The sequence below is a fragment of the Planococcus citri genome, chromosome 3 (genome assembly GCF_950023065.1).
Source record: "Planococcus citri chromosome 3, ihPlaCitr1.1, whole genome shotgun sequence".
NCBI classification, from domain to species: domain Eukaryota; kingdom Metazoa; phylum Arthropoda; class Insecta; order Hemiptera; family Pseudococcidae; genus Planococcus; species Planococcus citri.
The window spans coordinates 36,698,132-36,716,878 of record NC_088679.1 but is presented as its reverse complement, the minus strand read 5'-3'; the positions used below and the strand labels follow the sequence as shown (position 1 = coordinate 36,716,878).

Here is an 18,747-nt window from a genome sequence, read left to right as displayed (position 1 = left end):
ATTGAAATGTTCAAATTCCAAACGACGAGGTCGAGAGGTTCTTCTGCTACAGAAAACACGAGGGTTTATTGAAAAATGGACTAAGTACATCTATGAATCATATCATCTTACGTATAGAAATCAGCGTCAATACAATGCATGTATTATTAGTTCATTAATAAGGTTACATCTAAACCAAGTTACCCTTGAGAAGCGGCGATTTCACGATACAAATATGCGAAAAAATTGACGTGTGTGCAGTGTGCAAATTCGTGGGATACACCAACGTACCTAAGGAATTACGATACGTATCTTTACGCTACAACATTGTGACTGTCTAGCATCTAAATTCAACGTAAGTATTACGCACATGCCATTGACATCTAGTTTGCATTTCCTACGATGACATTCAACTCTGATAAAAATTCATTACAAACGGTCTTCATTTAGAAAACAACAAAACTTGAGCATCAATAACTTCCTACAGTATTTATCCGCCGCAATCAAAGTGTCCTTCGATGAAAACATCAATAAACTCCATCTACAGGAGTCTAACATTAAAATGAAGATGAATTTTTCCAAAACTTGACTTTTTCTTTTACCAACACCACGCTATTATCCATCAATAAGTAGACAATAACTGATGCACTCATCATAGTATTTGAGATACACATGCTACCAAAATAAAACCGTTCATCAAGAACCATTGTTACGGTACGTTAACACCGTCAGTTAGTCTGAGCATCATTCAGCGCCGTAAGTACGAGTACTCGTAGAAGTACCGAAGTACCAGATGCATTCGAGGATGCGATTCTTCATTCGATCGTTCCAAAACAACTGTCAAAAATTTGATGGAAATTACTCGGAACCAATTGTAATAGTGAAATGAACATATATGCGAGCCATTTGATAGACTGATAATACTATGTTAGCCGGTACGCGAGTTTGCTTCTTTTGATGTGTGAATACCTACTCGGGTATAATACCTGCACCGCAGACGAGTACCAACGAGTACGTCTGTGGTACCGTTATTTGGTATACCTAACTTCGCGAATGCAAGCACTTCACTAGCTATACAAAATAGCGCCTTCTTATTAGCCCGCTATCAGTGGTACGTGTAATTAAGGTCTCTTCTTTTCTCGTAATCGTAGTCGTAGGGATACCTATGCCTACAATATACTAAGAGGTACATATGACGACGATGATGATGGTGTGATTATACATTTAACTTATGCTGTAACTATCGAGACAATGTATGCACGAATAACTGCAACAATCGATACAGTTTAATTCGAAGAAAATATGAAATAATTGGAAGAAATACGTATACTTAGCAATTTTTGTTTCTGTTGGACGTGGGCGGTTACTTGAAAAAGAAAATGCACCTACTCGAGTTATTATACAAATTGGAGGTACTTTTTGAGCTGTCATAAGCAGACAAATGTGAGAGAAAGAGAAATAACGAACCTAGGAAAAGGAATAGGTAAGTATTTGAAGAGTGATATTCCAAAACTCGCTTTGTCCATTTTCATAACTTTTCAGGAGAGAGGAAAAACAGTTTCCCTTTAAACGGGTAAATTGGCTTTTTAGGCGAGTTTAGCACTTTATTTGGGTGGATTTATGATGTAGGAGTGTATGTAGGTATACATTTCATCCACTAAATACTGCTGAAAAAAATTTCAATAAAAATGAACAAAGCGCGTTTTGGAACATTATTTTTTTTTAAATTTTTATTGAATTGGCTATTTAGGTGAGTTTAACACCTCATTTTGGTAGGTTGATGATGTAGGAATGTGAGTTAATACTTCATCTACCAGGTACCACTGAAAACCCAACTTTGATAAAAATGGACAAAGCGAGTTTTGGAATATCACTCTTCATTTGTACTTCGAAAAAATAACTGAAAGAGCTAGAAAACGAAAATTAGCACCAGTTTACAAGACTGGAGTGGATTTTTAAGCTGAAAACATAATTTTCGACTTTTTCTAGGTTTTCCAAACTAAAACCATAAATTTTAAAAATTCTACATACAGACTACATTTCTTACGCTTTAAAATACAATTTAGCCTTTGAAAGCAGAGGGACCCATTTCACTAGTATTAGGTTCAACTGAACATGGATGTGATTAATGAAAATGAACGAATTACATATACCTATGTGTATTCTTCCTTGAGAAAAAAGGGTAGAATTTTATGTAAAGTTTTATCCTCCTTCCCTTGAAACAGATACTTACTTACATATCAACTCAGAATAAAATTATGGAGTGAAATTTTGCCTACAGTTATAATATAATTATGTAGGTACTTTGAAAATCAGCTCAAAAAAATTCATTTTTATCTCGTTTTTCAAATTGTGTTAGTTTTTGTTCTTCTATGTATATTTATCCCTTTTCTAAAGAACTTCAGCACGACATTTTTTAAACACTTCGGATTTTTCAAGAGGAAGAGGGGGGAGGGGATTTAAATTCAAATAATATATCGTTTTTGTTATGTCTTCCAACATCCCAAAATCTGTTTTCAAACGTTGAAAATATAATTTTGTCATTTCAATTTTTGATTTTCTTTTCAATTTTAAGGTTCATGCTAATGTAATGAAATTGGACAAATGAAAAACTTTTTCCAAAGTACCAAAAATTTTTGAAAAATGTAAAAAAAAAATAATGGAAAATTTGAACGACATTTGGGAAAAATATACGAATAAGTAGGTACCAATTTTTCGAAATAAAACGACGAGTTTTGAAATAAAATAACAATTTTGTCATTTGAAAGGTATAATTTTGCCTAATATTCATTTAACGTACAAAATTTTTAATTTCTTCAAGTCTGAAATTTTTTAATTACGGAAAAGAGAAACCAACTGGCCCGGCCGAAGCGAAAGCAAAAACTTTCAAAAATCAGTTTTTCAGGAGGTATAAAAACGATGTTTTTCTGTGATGCTGATGAGTTACTTATAAGAAGTATATTATTTTGCTTCAAAATTACGAAATTCGAATGATGGATTTTTTTTGAAAAATTTCAAGTTGAAAAAGAAAAGCGAACGGGTCCGAACGAAGCGAGGGCAAAAGCCCCCGAAACTTAATATTCCAAGAGGCATAAAAACAATGGAATTCGAATTATAATTTTTTTTTTTTGAATAAGTCAAATTTTTTTTGCGGGGGGGGGTGTTTATAATTACAAGATTACACCCGTAAGGGGGGGGGGTTAGATTTGGTTTGTGAGGTTGAAATTAAAAAAGCATAGCAAACAAGCCTCAGCAAAGCGAGAGCAAAAGCTCTTGAAAATTAGTATCTCGAGAGATATAAGTAAAAACGATGTTTTCTTGTGTGTTAAATGAAGAAGATTATCATTTTTGCTTCAAAATGTTAAAATTTGAGTGATGATTTAACAAAAAAATTCAAACTTGAAAAAGAAAAGATACCGAGTGAAGCAAGGCCAAAAGCGTTCAAAAATTCAAGTTTTGAGAGGTAAAAAAAAAGTTTCTTTATACAGGGAGGTGTTAATTTTTCTGATTCGAACTTTGAACATTTTTTGAATTTGAATCGTAAGTTTTTTATTTGGAAAAAGAAGAGCAAAAGTCGGCAAATGGGTTCTTTTCTACGAAATTTTTTCAAAATCCCAGTGAAAATAGGAATAAATTTGAAAATTTGATGTCCGATTGAAAAAAGCTGAACTTTTTGATGAGAAGCGATAAAAAGCAGGACAACTGCAGGACTTACAAGACCGTTAGACACCTTGATTTTAAAAAAATATGCCATTTCCAATGAAGTCATTGAAGTCCATTCTATTAATACCAACATAATCGATATTATTTTATCAATTTGATGTTGATATATCGATGTAAAATTTTGCTTCATATTTTCATTTTCATCACTGCTTCTTCTCGTGTTTAAGCACCTAAGCAGATAGTTGATACTTTTACTGAGTAATTCATTTTTTTTTTACTCTGTGATGGAATCATTCGATTTATTCTCACCCTTCTATAATTACAACAATAATTACCTATCCGTTGGAATGACCGGTAGGTACCTGGACTCGATGTAATTTTATCTTTATAATATATTCCTAAAATTCTTCTGCAACTTGTTACGTAACACAATAGTAGGTACATTACATGGTATGGTATACCATTCCTATCTATACGAAATGTTTATCTCGTGTGTGTACCTCGAATACTCACTTATGTAGTGGACATTGTGTACCTCTACCTATCTAGCTAGACAGACCAACATAGATGCGTGTAGTATTTAATGATATGCTTTCGCTGAGTAGTTGGAGAAGAAGAAATAGAAAAAAGGAGAAAGAGAGAGAGAGAGAAGTTCATTAGCGAATTAATAAAAGCATAGATAATGTTTAATCATGGTATTGTATTGTTTGATGTTTCAGTATTACTACAGTATACTTTCCCTCGTTCTAACTTCATATGTGTGTGTACAGTTCCCTGGAAGTATTGCGAAATTATAACACACTGTATATGTAGAGTGATACGTGTAGTTTCATGTTTCATTTTTCTTCTTCTGCAGGTGTAATTTGCGAAAGATGTGTCATTTATTATGTAAGTACGAGCCAGCGAACGAAAAGCATAGTATATTTTTCCAAATGTTGCTTCGAAAGCAAGGTACCAAGTAGTACCATCTAACATAGGTTAATGTTTATTGTTCAGCATGTGGTATCGCTGGTATTATGGTCCATCCAGGTTTAATGGTACTACGGTTTTTTCAACTGAATGGAATGGATGCTAGAGAGGCAGTCGCGGTTATTTAAATGGTCGCGAATTGACACAGAGTTAGGTATACAAAAAAGAAGAGAAGAAAAGAACCGAATGGTTTTATTATTGTGAATGTGTATCAACATCCACGTGTTGGCTCCAGTGTACCAGACGCCAACTAAATTGTCTACATACCTATTTAGCGCCAGTTAGTCTGAACGTGGAGAAAGTTAGTCGAGATTCGCAATCGTCCGTCGTTCAAACTCGAATGTCACACACTGCGAGAGTAAAATTTCGCTATTCCGATGTGCGAATAGCTTTTCAAAACAAACTCGATTTTACTCGGTGTTTTTTTTTTCTTCACCTCAACGTTCGATTATACAAATTTTTTCCTCGAGGTTCCCCTTCCTCTATTTATAATAGCGCAATCTTTTAGCTTAGGTTAGGTGTAAAAATCATCCAAGCATTTTGTATTGTTTGCCGGACACGAAGAAAGTACCGATGAATTCTCACGTGATGATTACGATTTCTCAGCATACCCCACGCCCCGCACTTTGTTATTCATTTAGATTGCTAGCTCGCAGCTATACGAGTAAAAATAATAATAACGACGAACCTATCTAATATACCTAACTTGAGGTAGGTAGTCGTGAAAATTTTTCTTTTTCATTGTAATTAGGGAAAATAACCGAATGACCTTCGTAACGCCCTGGCGAAAATTCATCCTTGGCGACCATTGCGCTAATTTTCAGCCATAATTAACGGTGATTGGTCTGATTTTTATTTTTCACCTCGATCGCAAAAATGACGATGACGCGTTCAATCTTCATCATCCGATCCTCTTTCTCTTACTCATTCGAGCAACTGGTTGCTCTTGCCTCTCTATGGTGTGCTTTATTCATTCGTCGTCGTATTCCCGATATAAATCATTTTTTTTTTCATCGCTAATACCGCTGCTTTTTCGTTTCGTTGATATTTATACCCAGTCTCGTGTAAATGAAAAAATAATTACGCTGATTTATTTTAACATTCTACCATCGTGTACATCAAATTGTATAATTTACGATTTTTTTCTCTCTACCAGCCACCGAGTTCCGACTAGAAGGGCGAAGGAAGCGGGGAAAGACTAATGAGTGTTTTTCAGTATTGTGATTTACTCGTAATTTGTATACAGTTGACTATTTTATTTTTCATGCTTTTTATACGGAAATAGGTATCTACCTTTATACACTCAGCTAGGTTTTTTTTTCAACGCTCCGCAATTACCGTGATTATAAGGGTAATAGAGTTGCAAGAATTTCCGAAAATATTTTTTTTCTTTCCTATTTAGGTTTTTTCATATTCCGAGGAGGTGTATTTTTAAAAAAGTCAACCGTCAGCGTATCCGTCTACTGAATTATGTATCGAATTTAATTATTTTAATTACCCACGTCGCTGAATTTTCTTAGCCAATTTTAGCCTCGTATAATGTCCAACTCGTGCTGTTATTGTCGTTTAGGGATTTCAAATTGCTTGAAATACTGTAATTTTTACCTACTTAAATTGATAAAAACACCTTGTAACTATGAGCATAAAATTTAGAGAAGTAAAATTGAAATGAGTAAAATTATTTTCAATGCAGGTAGATAGGTAAATGTGGGTGCATTTTTGGTGGAGGAAATGGGGAGAAGAGAACACCAATTTTCTATTCAAAAGAAGCCATTCTCTATAAAATATGAGCATCTTTTTATACGAAATGCTTCACCATTCATGGAACCCATATTCCTTATCGCGAACTTGCGCCCTCCAGGTGACCAAATTTCTTTCAAAACCCGTGTGATAATTAGTTATATTATCGCATACGCCTCTTATTCTGAAAAGAATGAAGAAATAAATATTTTTACATTTTGTTAAATCACTTAGAATCGATGGAATTTTTTTCTCGTTCCGGAATTAAATTACTATGCAGATTAGGTCATTTTCTTGTTGATAAAATTCTTACTCATGTCGTTTGTTTTCCTTCAAATAGTTATAATTATAAAACTGGGTCACTATTCATTTTTGCTTCCCATTTCTGGTGAAAATTTTTCAAAAATGTAGCTAAAAGTAAGTCAAGAAGCTTTGAATTTGAAAAATTTCTCATTTTATTACCACCAGAAAATAATAAGCTCCAGTGTTGACAAATCAGGAAAGTCTGAAGTTGGCCAAAATTTCCAATCAAGCTTTTGAAAATTAATAAAAATGGAAAAATACACAAAATTCTAAAATCTGTAATCCTTTTTTCAGGAAATTTTGACCTAATTGACAGCATTACGAGAGATGGAATTCATTCAGAATAATTTCCAGCTAATAAAGAATATCACTCTTCATCAAAGATTGGATTTAAACGATTTCTGTGAAATTCTCACTAATCCCAGAATTTTTTCAAAATGGAACCAAAATGAGACTTTAGAAAAAATCTTAAGATGTTTTTGGTAAATTTATTGTTTTTCTCAATTTCCCCAAATGTTAGGAAATTTCATTTCCAAGCAATTTTTAAAAAGTTCAAGTACTTAAAAAAATTACTTTAAAATATTTTTTCAAACTTCGAATTGCTTGAAGAAAAATAGGTAAGTACATAGGTACTTACTTGAAAGCAAAAAATTGCTTTAATTTTTTTGTCAAAAAAAATAATTTTCCCAATTTTTATTTAAAATGTCACCATTTCTTTTTAAAATTTGGTCATTATTTGAGAAGGGCATCGCCAATAGAGGCTTCGAGCATCAGTGCATGTACATACATACTTTGAAGTTGAGCAATCCTGAATCTTTGTATAATAAGTATAGGCAGGTAGTTATTGAATAAAATGAAATGTTTTCCAAAATATACCCACCTACCTACCTACCTAACCTACCTACAAAATGATTTGAAATAATCCAAAAATATCGACATTATCATTTCAACATCTCGCCACTAATAACCAGGTAAGGTACAGAAACAGACACTGCAGCACCAAAAAACCAAACTTTAGAGATCATTAAAATGATCAAATCACTGATAAGGATGATAAGCCATGACCTTGAATTTATCCACAGGCGATACTAGCGCTTTACACGAGCACCATTCGTTCCTCGTGGTCGTGGCTTGCACCAGCAGCACCAGTAGATACAAAAAACAACACGATACATTGAAACGCACGATTCTAAAAATTGACGATGATCTCGCATAAAATAGCGAAATTTTATTTTATTATTATTATTATTTTCGTACAGTCGTCCTGATTGATCGGTTTCATTCATGCCGAAGATAAATTGCAATTGCGTACGAACATCGAGGATCCCTTTTTGTTCGAGTCTCAATAGCAGCGTGTAGGTATATCCTTGAAATTAAATGAATGATGACGACGAGAGATTTTCTTACAAATAGAAGTGATTTTTCACTTATTTGATTAAGAATGGTGCTTGAAAAGCTTTCCAACCGAATAATGGTAAACAACTGCGAATGTTTTGATTCTTCATCGTCTTGTCTACCTACAACCTAATTTATTATCTTGATCGAGCTTGTCAAATAAAATATGCCAATTGTTAGCGTAGATTGAGTAGAAAATAGGCATACTTATTTAACGAGGTCGGTTTGGTTTGGAGATGAAAGCTCGACAGTAATTGAATCGGTCAGTGCAGAAAGGTAACAAGTCACATTTTTGAAAAAAAATTTTTTTGCGGAAATGGGGGTTTCAAAGTATGGCGGATCGACTGGTGATGTCAGATTTCCGCAAAACTGCCGGGAAAGTGGTATTTGGGCGCAGAAAAAGGGCGGATCCGCATTTATGACTTTTTTGTAAAATTTTTTTAATTCCTTGAAAAATAACTAACATTTTTGAGAAGACCATTTTTTGAAATTTAAGTTAATCTCTGAACTGAAAAATGATGAAAAAATTAACAACTTCGACAAAAAGTCTTAGAACTCAAGGGGTTTTTGGTCAATTTAAACGGGATAGCAGTCTAAATGATGTACTTAGATGTAGAATCAAGCCCCATTCGTGCCCGAGAAATTTCGAAAGAAATTTTGTCAATTCAGTGCAGAAAGGGTCTAAGTCCCATTTGTTTAGGCAGCAACAGCACTGGCGCACGTGAATATTTTTTTTTGGAAACTGCGCTAAAAGTTGTGTCTTGGGGTCCTCTTTCAATGACCTTAAGCATGTTTACTGAAATTTTTTGATTTTTGAATGAATCAGTTTTTTGTTATTCCTGAAAAACGCAAAAATGGACTTATGCCCTTTCTGCACTGACCGATTCAATTGTAGACACCTAGATTGATAAAAAATCACTTTTGACGAAATAAATTTTTCAAAAGATTGAATAGGTAGATCCGGCTCAATTAATTGGGTTCATTTTATTTTTTGGTACCCAACATTATTTTTGTTATGCTATATAAATGGAAGCCGCAAATTAAGGGATATCTGGAGTCGAATTTTTCTTCCTTTTAAAAAATGGTCTGCACTTGTGAACAATTTGAAGCATCTACCAATTCTCTGAATTTTTCAAGCCATGAACTTAGTGATCACAATTTTTAATCAAATTATGAAAAATATCTACTCAAGTCTCAAAGTCAGTCAAGAGATTCCTACTTTCCTTGATCAGAATCCTTCGGACATGAAAAAAATATTATAAAAAAATGTCATAAACATCCCTTTTTTTCTCCCCTCCCCTCCCCTCATCCCCTGAAAAAAATGAACACGAGCAATTTTTTCACGATTTACGCCCAAATATCCGGTGAACTTTCAATCACACCACAATGACTCATAATTTGAGGCAAATCTCCTCATCAAGGGAAGAATACCGGCTCAAAAAACAGGTAGGTTTTAACACATATTTCAAGATATTCTTCGCATTGGATAATACGATCTGTATAGGTACAACACCTGCAAGCGACATTATCGTTACAACAACACCATCAACTAATACCTTGTAGATCATAAATTCGAACAGAATTGTAATAAAAATAAGAAACATCCCTCATAAAAGAGTCCACCGGTTGACTCGAATGATTTGTTGACTTGCCAGCGTGAAAAATTTTACTGTTAAATGAGACTTCTGGACGATACTAAAATACAATTTACGACAGCTGAGATGGCAGTTTTCGACCGCATTCCAGCTACCAATAATACCGAATACATTTTCAACATTTTTCTCTCCACAGAGCTGTAGCATTATACTATACATGAAAGGTCACTAATCTTGGAAATGATTTCCAATAATCGTATTGCATATATACAGAAGCTCGGTATTTTCGCATACAAAAGCGTTAATTATATTACACACACAACAATCGACACAACAATCAACGTATTAAAGTTATCACATCGTTATTAGCCTAATTCGTAATACGCGAGTTGAACCGCTAAATTACACTTTGAAAACTATAATCAAATGGGAAAATGCAACTTCCTTTGAAAAAATAGGTATTTGAGTGGAAATCCCAAGGTTATCATTGAAAATGAATATTATTTATAGGTCTCTAAGGTGGTTTGGAAATTATTCGCGAATACATCGTCGTCGTTGATTTTCGACATTCGAATGAAGAAAGAGATGCACAGGAGTAGGTAAAATAGGCGAAAGGAAACAATCGAGGGGTCATATTATCGCAACAGGTGTTCCGGTAATTTTATGCACACTTTCTTGAAGTATGTAGTATTTTAGACTGAAGATATGCAGATAATTTCAACGTGAATAGAAATGTTGAACATAAGCATTGATGGAAAATTTGGTGTAATGCCAAGTTCATTTGTTTTGGTTACACGAGGATCGAATAAGGTGATTGGTTTTGGAATTTCGGCAGAATATTTGCATTTTAATTTTTATTCTAGTATGGAATAATTCACTCGTGATGAGTTGTAACAGTGTTGCTTTAAAACTTCAGTTTCATAAACATTAGGAATACAGTTTCTAAAACGTCAAAAAGTGAATTTGATCCTTACAGGAAATACCTACCTACTTCCAAAAATTGTAATAGGTAAGTGAACATGGGAGAATACATTCAAGTGCACTAATTCAGGCACCAATATAAAATATTCAAAAAGGAAAAAACCGTATTCTCAAGTGTCAAAACCGTAGGATAAAAGCGAGCAAACATCCGAATCCAAATCGCTAAAATTGAAGAGCTTGATACCAATTCGGAGCTAGCTGATCCTCGAGGCACATGACGAACAGATCCAAATTCATGAGGGGGGTTTTGGATTAATTGTAATTTTTATTTTATAAAGAGCCTACAAGGAGTTGAAATAATGCAATTAGATTGTATCCATCTCACTAACATAAGAAATAATACTTCTAAATGTACAAAAAAGCAACCGATTCTCTCAAGAAACCGTACCAAAAGGTAAATGAGTAGGTAAACACTGAACACTGGACAGGACAGGACACTCAAATGCACGTCCCAAAGCCAGAATAAGCACCGAATTTCAATATTTAAACAACAAGGATGAAGGAATAGTATTCTCACATCATATCTATAGACTTTTAAATGAAAAATCACGAGTATTACGAACGTTAATTTTTTTAAAAATGCGATTCCAATCCGTAGAAAAAAGGTGTCCAATACCAGGCGTTCCATAAACATACACGTGACAAACAGATGGAAATTAAGGGCAAATCAAACCCTAACGTGGAAATAGTTGTACTGGTGAAAATTACCTGTTGATTTTGAGTATCCGTCCGCATTGTAACACAACAATAATATCAAAATAACACCAAAAAATGCACGAATACCGCACTGAACTATGTACAAAGACATATTCAACCGTTTGTATGATTTAGTATCGCACTACGACAAATATCACTCCATATTTCTACGTGATTATTACAATACTGGGGAGTAAAAAATTAAAATAAAACATTTAACACGGTCGCAACACGAAAACAAATTGAAAAACCGAATTTGCCATTTAAAATCGCGAAAATATTCGCCCCGAAAAACGTAAAATCACTATCAACAACACCTCCACGTTTGGTCAGATTTGTAAAAAAAATATTAATATTACGGAGAAGAGAAGTCGAGTAAAGTGAACGTATTCCAGTTTGTCAGTCGGTGAATTGTTGTGTTATCCCCGCTACTAAAGCATGTAAAACCTATCGGTAACAGGCACTGGCACTGGCACAAGCAACAACAACTATTTTATTTACTAAAGGTAGCGACAGCGTGGTGGTCGTGCTGGTGTTCTGCTGAGCTCAACTGCGAACGTGAACGTATGTTAACTCTAAGCTCGTCCTAAGAGCAGGCTCAGCTGTCAGCTTAGTTGCCCAAAATTTTTGAAAAACTGGCAACAAAATTTAGAATAGTTTAAAAGTTGCCATAGAATCATAAAAATAAAGTAGGCCTAAATTGTAAAAAAAATGAGAAAAAAAATTGATGCCAAAAATTACAGTTTTTGTTTTTAGGTAAGTAAGGTATGTACAATTTGAAAATCCAAAACTTTTGCTACCTATGCACAATTAATTGACACCGCCAATTGTTGTTTTTTTCGATAAATTTTTCGTTTAATACATTTACACACATAAGTAGATTTTCCAAAAATCGAAAAATCGCTTCACGAATCGATCATTTTTGAAAAAAAATGGACATCATGAATCTGAATTCTGAAATCTCATTTCAAAGACTCCATGGTCGACTTAAAAACTAGATTCTTAAAATTTTAGGTTAAAACTTCAGATCTTTTTCATTTGAAATTTTGAAAAGATGTACCTATGGATTGAAAAAAAGTCTTGAGTGATTTAAACGAATCAAGTCGAAACTCGAAAGTCACCTGGATAAAATTTTGGCCCCGGAGGTGTCTTTAGAGAGGAAATAGGAATGGGCACTCAAAGAGGGGTTGTTTCAGAAAATTTAAGTTTTTTTTGCTCTATAGCCAGTAGCCTTTGGTGGCTTTGGTACCCAATCTGTTTTTGAAAAAAGGTGCCGGTTCAAAAAAAATACTAACAATTACTTAGTATTTGTGGTTCTGGATCGATCTATAAATAGATCATACATATTTTCAATTCCAACAAAAAACAAGACCATTTTCAGGGTTCTATTGAGGGGTTGAAAATTTGCAAATCGTTTATTTTTGGGTAAATTTATGTTTTGAAATTTCTTTTCGAATTTTTTGGTCAATATTGTCAATTTCAAAAAAACGAGAAAAATAACCAAAAAATCATCAAATTTTTTCCAGTTTTTGAAGTGACACTAAGTATCTTTTGGAACTGGTCCATTTTTCCCAAAATAGATCGAGTTGTTTTTTTTTTCAAAAATTCCCCTTTCTTAAGAGCTCATAAATCTTCTTTTCCAAGGATGCATTTCTGGAGCTAAAATTTTTCTGAGTGGCATTTTTTTCGCGATCCACCCCAATCTATGTGGGTAGGTAGGTAGCTAAGTACCTACTAAATTTTATCCTAATTTTTAAAAGATGATCCCAGATTTTGACTCGACCTCACATATGAAAGTTCGGCTTTAAAAATTTCGGTCCTTTATAATGCTTAGAAAATGATTTTGAATCTCCTTTCAACGCTCTCTTCAGAACTGTGCCAACATACCTATAATGATCGAGCTCATTTTGGCTCTTTGCAGTTCGGTTTGAGGTTCATGTTTTTTGAAGCCCCTCTCCCCTCCCTCCCATTTTTGGAATTATAATAATGTACTGTGTTGCTGCCATATAGTCATCGTTGAGAATGATTCATCTGACTCTAAAGTGAGCTATGAGAGACGCGGGCATGAAATAAACTATGTATCTAATGAGTGTTTTAAATTTTTATCAGCTTCATTTCCCTTCCTTCCGGAATTCAACCATTGGTTATGATGACATTGATGACTTATTTGAGAACATACTTCTGAAAAATTCAACTTGTGAGGAGCATAATATGCTTATACTTAATCAGAAATGACCTAAGTGATTTGTTCAATTTAGCAAAGAGCTGTGAATACTTCATTACTGAACTGAAAAATATGCGAGACCTATCCGAATTAGTAATCGTGATAAAATGCTCCGAATTTAGGTATTCTATTTCTAGATCGGTTTAGTACGTGTTATTTTCATGCATATGAACCATGATTTTTGGAAAGGGTTCCCCACAAGGCGTCACATCGTTAGTTTGCGACGTAGAATTTTTCACAGTACTTTGAAAAATCATTTATGTACTATGCTTGGTCAACATTCATTTAGCCATCACACTAATTGTGATGAACACGTTCTGCTTGAACCGATCCTAAGAATGATATAATGATTCATCGATTTCTGCAACGTGCTTTTCATATTTACCACCATACAAATAAATATTAAAAACCTATAAAAAAAAATATGCGTTGATAATTCGAATACCAAGTAGATGTAGGTAAGTGCTGTGCTATTTCCAACATTTAGCTACATTTATACAGTCTAAGCAGTAAAAATCTAAATCTGTAACTCCTAAGTTGGTGTTTTAAAGGTTTCTCCTCATCAGCTAATCACGTTCACCTACAAACACGGAAAGCGAACATTGATATCAGTCAGTCGTTCAACTCAAAAAAATTCGCTCGTAATTTTCCCAAGTTATATTCGTACACTTAAGCTGATTAGACACGTTTGGAGAACTGGAGAAGGAAAAATTACGTCGAAATAATCCACAAATACGAAAGAACGAGACAAGAGTACTGTAAACTTACTTTATGGGTGCTTTTCTGATAAAAAAAAAAAAACGATTCGATCCGGTTGCATTTTCCCAATTGTTGGCAAAAATGTGTCAGATGTTGAAAATTTCGATCATTCAATTCTTGAAATAGGTACGTATTTGACCTTGACTTCGAGCTTTGAGTACAACTTTTGATTTGTTCGACTTATGGATGGAAAAATTGATTAAACTTCGAGAATCTATTCATTCAATTACTAAAATTATTCTAATTTTTTTTTTTGAAGATAAACAGATTTATCAACGTTTCAGGCCACCAAGATCTAAATCAAAAAAACAAACAAGTTTTTGAACCAAGAGATTCCTTTGTAGCCCTGTAACTCCCATTTCCCTCTCAGACCATCTTTAAATGTTTTCTCAATAATTATTTTTATTTCTCGGATGTTACAAAAAAATAAAATAAAATAAAATAAAATGATAAGTAGGTGAATGAATTTTTTAATCTCATCACAGTGATTTTTTTAATGCAAAAAAATCATACAAACTGACCAGATAGCAAATTTTAGATTTTTTGATTTTTAAAAATGTGCTTTTCCAAGTTGAAAAAATGCTTCAATCACCACCATTGAAGCGTCAAAAAATTATATCGAGCATCCGAAAACAGTATTAGTCTTTTTCAAAAAATTTTCAAAATCTGAAAAATCAACTTAAGCAGTTTAAAATTTGTTATACTTAATTTTGTGGGTGACATGCTTTTTTTGATAATCCAATTTTTTTTCTCGATTGGTGCTGATGGGTTGTGAAGGTTCCATAACTAATTTAGATACCTAGTTATAGCACCCTCAACTCTATTCTGTGAAATGATTTTTATACTAAATTTTTTTAATATAGATTAACTGTAGACACAATACTGCAGGCAACGTTACAAAAAACTTCCCTATGCATGATGAATTTTGCGTTATCTCAACTTTACACGTTCATTCCACCAAAAAAAAAAAAAAGAAGAAAAAAATGAGACTTATAATCAGCAAGATTAAGAACTAGAAACACATTTTAGTATTCCTTGTTTTAATGATCAAAATACTACAAAGACGTATAGCGAAAACGTTGCAGTTCCGTCAGTGCTATTCTTGATAAATGTTACGTATTCCTCGGTTGCAGCTCATGCAGAATTACTTAAGCACGGAAATTGTTCATTAACCTCTCGCTACCTGTCAGGTTGCCCTACTCCAGTACCTACCTATATATAAGTTAGAGTAGGTGTATTTTTTTACTCAAAGAATTGACAGTTGGTCTGCGCAGCTTGCACTTGCGACAAAATTATCAATTCTGTGAAATGCCTAATTTGTATAAGAGACCGTCGGACGACGTTGGTTTAGAGGTACAGGGTACTCGTGCTGACCAGTACACTTACCTACGTACAATCGATTTGGAAAAACCAATTTAGCTGGCCACTCGTGAAATGATTTCCATAGTAACTATAACCACAAACAGTACAGCTTGTGGTATAGCCAAGTGTATTTCCTTCTTCATTGGTGTATCTAATAATAGGTTCTCTTTCGCAAATCAGTTTACTCTGTTTTAATTCTCTATATGCTTTGCTGTATTCAAGTTGTATTTGTTCTTAGAAAATGGTTAGTTTTATTAAATAATAAAATCCTAATTATTATTTGACTTCACCATAATGACTTCATAATTATTATCCTCACTTAGGTTAAAGTTGGAAAATTCCTTTTGATTCATATTCATACCTACCTAATCAAATTTTGTTCTAAAATTGGAATATCGAGAAATCGACCCTTACGTAGATATGTACCTATAATGATATGGGCGAATTCCGAAAAGTGAACATGAACTACTGTAGTATATACCTATTTCATTGCATAATAAAACACGTGTTGGGCATCCATACCTACGTTCATTAAAAATTTCCAAGTTTTGATATCTTCTGATCCGTTGAAAATTTCAAGCCTAATTATCTATTCGGTAAAGAGCCCAATTTCACATTTTAGCGACTCTTGTAACGTCTAAAAATATCATTAATCGTAGAAGAGCTACTATATGGCTGGATAATTAGCTTAATTGTTGCGCCTTTCCGAGATATCTTGTATGCATTTCTAAAAAAAAAAAATAAAAGCAATTAGGCACAATCTACGTTACATTTTCATTCGAAAAATAGGTACATATAACTAAGTACATATTGTTAGTGATATAAAAAAAAAAACTAAGAAGTATGCCAATGTTGGCCATTCTTATGCGAGATATAGGTATTTACCAATAACAAAATATTGCCAATTCAGCAATATGCCCAGTATAAAACAAATTGATAAAATAAAGACCCAGGTACAAAAAAGGAAAATATTTTGTAATATCTTGGTCGCTTGTATCGATTATCTAGAAACAATAGCTAATTTGTATCTATCCTCTACATTGTACCTATACCTAGCTCCTATACACGAGGTAGAAATTATCACGAAATAGAAAATAGACGTTAGCGTGGTCTCTCCACGAGTATTCGAAGCCAACCTGACTGTATAATTTAGCAGCGAATTTTCGCCATTTGCTATACAACATGCAACATTCGTTTCCGTGCTGCAGAGTGCAGATGTACAAGAAAGAGACAGTTTTGATTATTATTTTTTTTTAGCACCACACAGAGAACATAGGTCCGGCTGTTTTAACTACTCGACGATATAACGGCACATTAGCCTACATCTATAAAAACGCCAACCTGGTAATACAGCCCATAAACACAACTACTCCTTTAAGTATTCAACCTTCCAAATGATAATCCATCGAGTTTGTTAGTTTTTCCTCGCTCTGGCTCATTGCAGCCTGATCTGCGATCTATTTTCGGACATCGGTAACGAGTAAACGGTGCAAAATGAGCAGAAAATTGACGAGTAAGTATTGCGGCGAGTGCAGTTTCTTCATCGTTGAGATAATTACTTACTCGCGTATTTTGCTGCTAATGTTTCGTAGCCGGTCTAATGTATTTGAAATTATTTTCATATCTAGTCGACGATGTAATGTATCTAAGCTTTTTTTCTGCTTGAGAGAAAATATTTAGCTCGGTGAAGTACCTGGGTATATTAATGCCCATATAGGTGAGATCGGAATTCCGAAATCACAAATGATAACATGGTTGTGTTTTTTATCAGTCGTTGTACCTACATAGCTGTATACTCCAGAATATATAGGTAGGTACCCGTATAAAATCAAAAATGTGTAGGTAAGTATCACTTTGATGAGTATTTTTGCTATGATAAATGGCGATGTAAGTAATGTCTGCGGCCAATTCATACCTGTGCATAACCTCACCATCATCTCACGTTATAATATTATGTATCAAGCGAACTTTTACAACTCGTCTTCTTCGATAGAGCTGAAATTTGGCTTACTGAAAGAGCATGTCACTCAGACCTCAGAACTAAATTTTCAGGTGCCGAAGTTGATTTTTCAATTCTTGGCGAATTTTTGAAAATGGTGAAAGAAAAAATTGCCTAGTGGTGTGACGAGTTGAAAAGTGCATTTTTTTACTTGTTAAAAATTCTCAAATTTGAAAAATTTTGAAATCGCCAATTTTTGCAGCAAATTACCCAAAACGTTGTCTACTCTTTAAAGTCAATTCCTCGAATCGATTGAAACCATTTTCAGACCAACCTGGAGCCTCCAGAAAAAGTTGACTTTTCTCCAGTAATTTCAAATCGCTCACAAAACACAAAGTAGGTACATATGTAGTTCCATCCACTCAAAATTCATTTTTTGATTATGTGAAAATGTGTATTTGAATCAAGTTATGATGAAGAGGGGGGGGGGGGTATGTCGACTGTTGAGAGTAGAAGAAATTTTGAGAAAATTGTTGCAAATGTTGACGAATTTTGAATTTTTAAAAATTTGAAATTTTTCAACTTGTATAAAATACACTTTTTAACTAGCACACGTTTTCAGACAAATTAAACCTGCTGAACAGAAATATGATATTGTACATAATATCTTTCAATTAGAGTGCTCTTAGTGCCTCATTCAGTCTTCTCAGTCAATTTGATAAAATTTTGATTTTTTTGCATTTTGGCCCTTTGATTTTCAAAAAAAACCACAAATCGAAAAATGCACTTAAGCTCCTGAAATTTTGGATGTTGATGTATTTTTGTTTACTTTTCCGTTACTAAGTAATTTTTTTATCAGATTTAAAATGTTTCTGCCGGTTGGAAACTCGACTACTGGAGGAAAAAAAATAAATTTTGAAAAATGATAAAATTTTTTGTAGAATTCCAATTTTTTGGATTTTAACTTTTTTTCTGGATAATTTTAAGGCTGCAAAACGAAATTTGATTCATATAAGCTATCCTATAATGTATTTCGCCTTCGCACATTGTTGAATTATTGATTTAATCGTCATTTCTTCTACTTCTTCATCCCATAATATTGCAGACCAAGTAAAAATGTCTCCGTTGATAAATCCATTGCA

The 18,747-nt window shown here is 33.7% G+C and overlaps 1 protein-coding gene across 1 annotated transcript in view; it reads right to left on the bottom strand.

Moving 5' to 3' along the window:
• mgl (megalin) overlaps window positions 1-11,761 on the bottom strand; it is a 92,185-nt gene extending 80,424 nt beyond the window's left edge. Inside the window, exon 1 of the mRNA XM_065356450.1 lies at window positions 11,334-11,761. Coding sequence (XP_065212522.1) covers window positions 11,334-11,433 — 100 coding nt within the window. The 5' untranslated portion in view covers window positions 11,434-11,761. The remainder of the gene's footprint in view (window positions 1-11,333) is intronic.
• Between the last annotated feature and the right edge of the window lie 6,986 nt (window positions 11,762-18,747).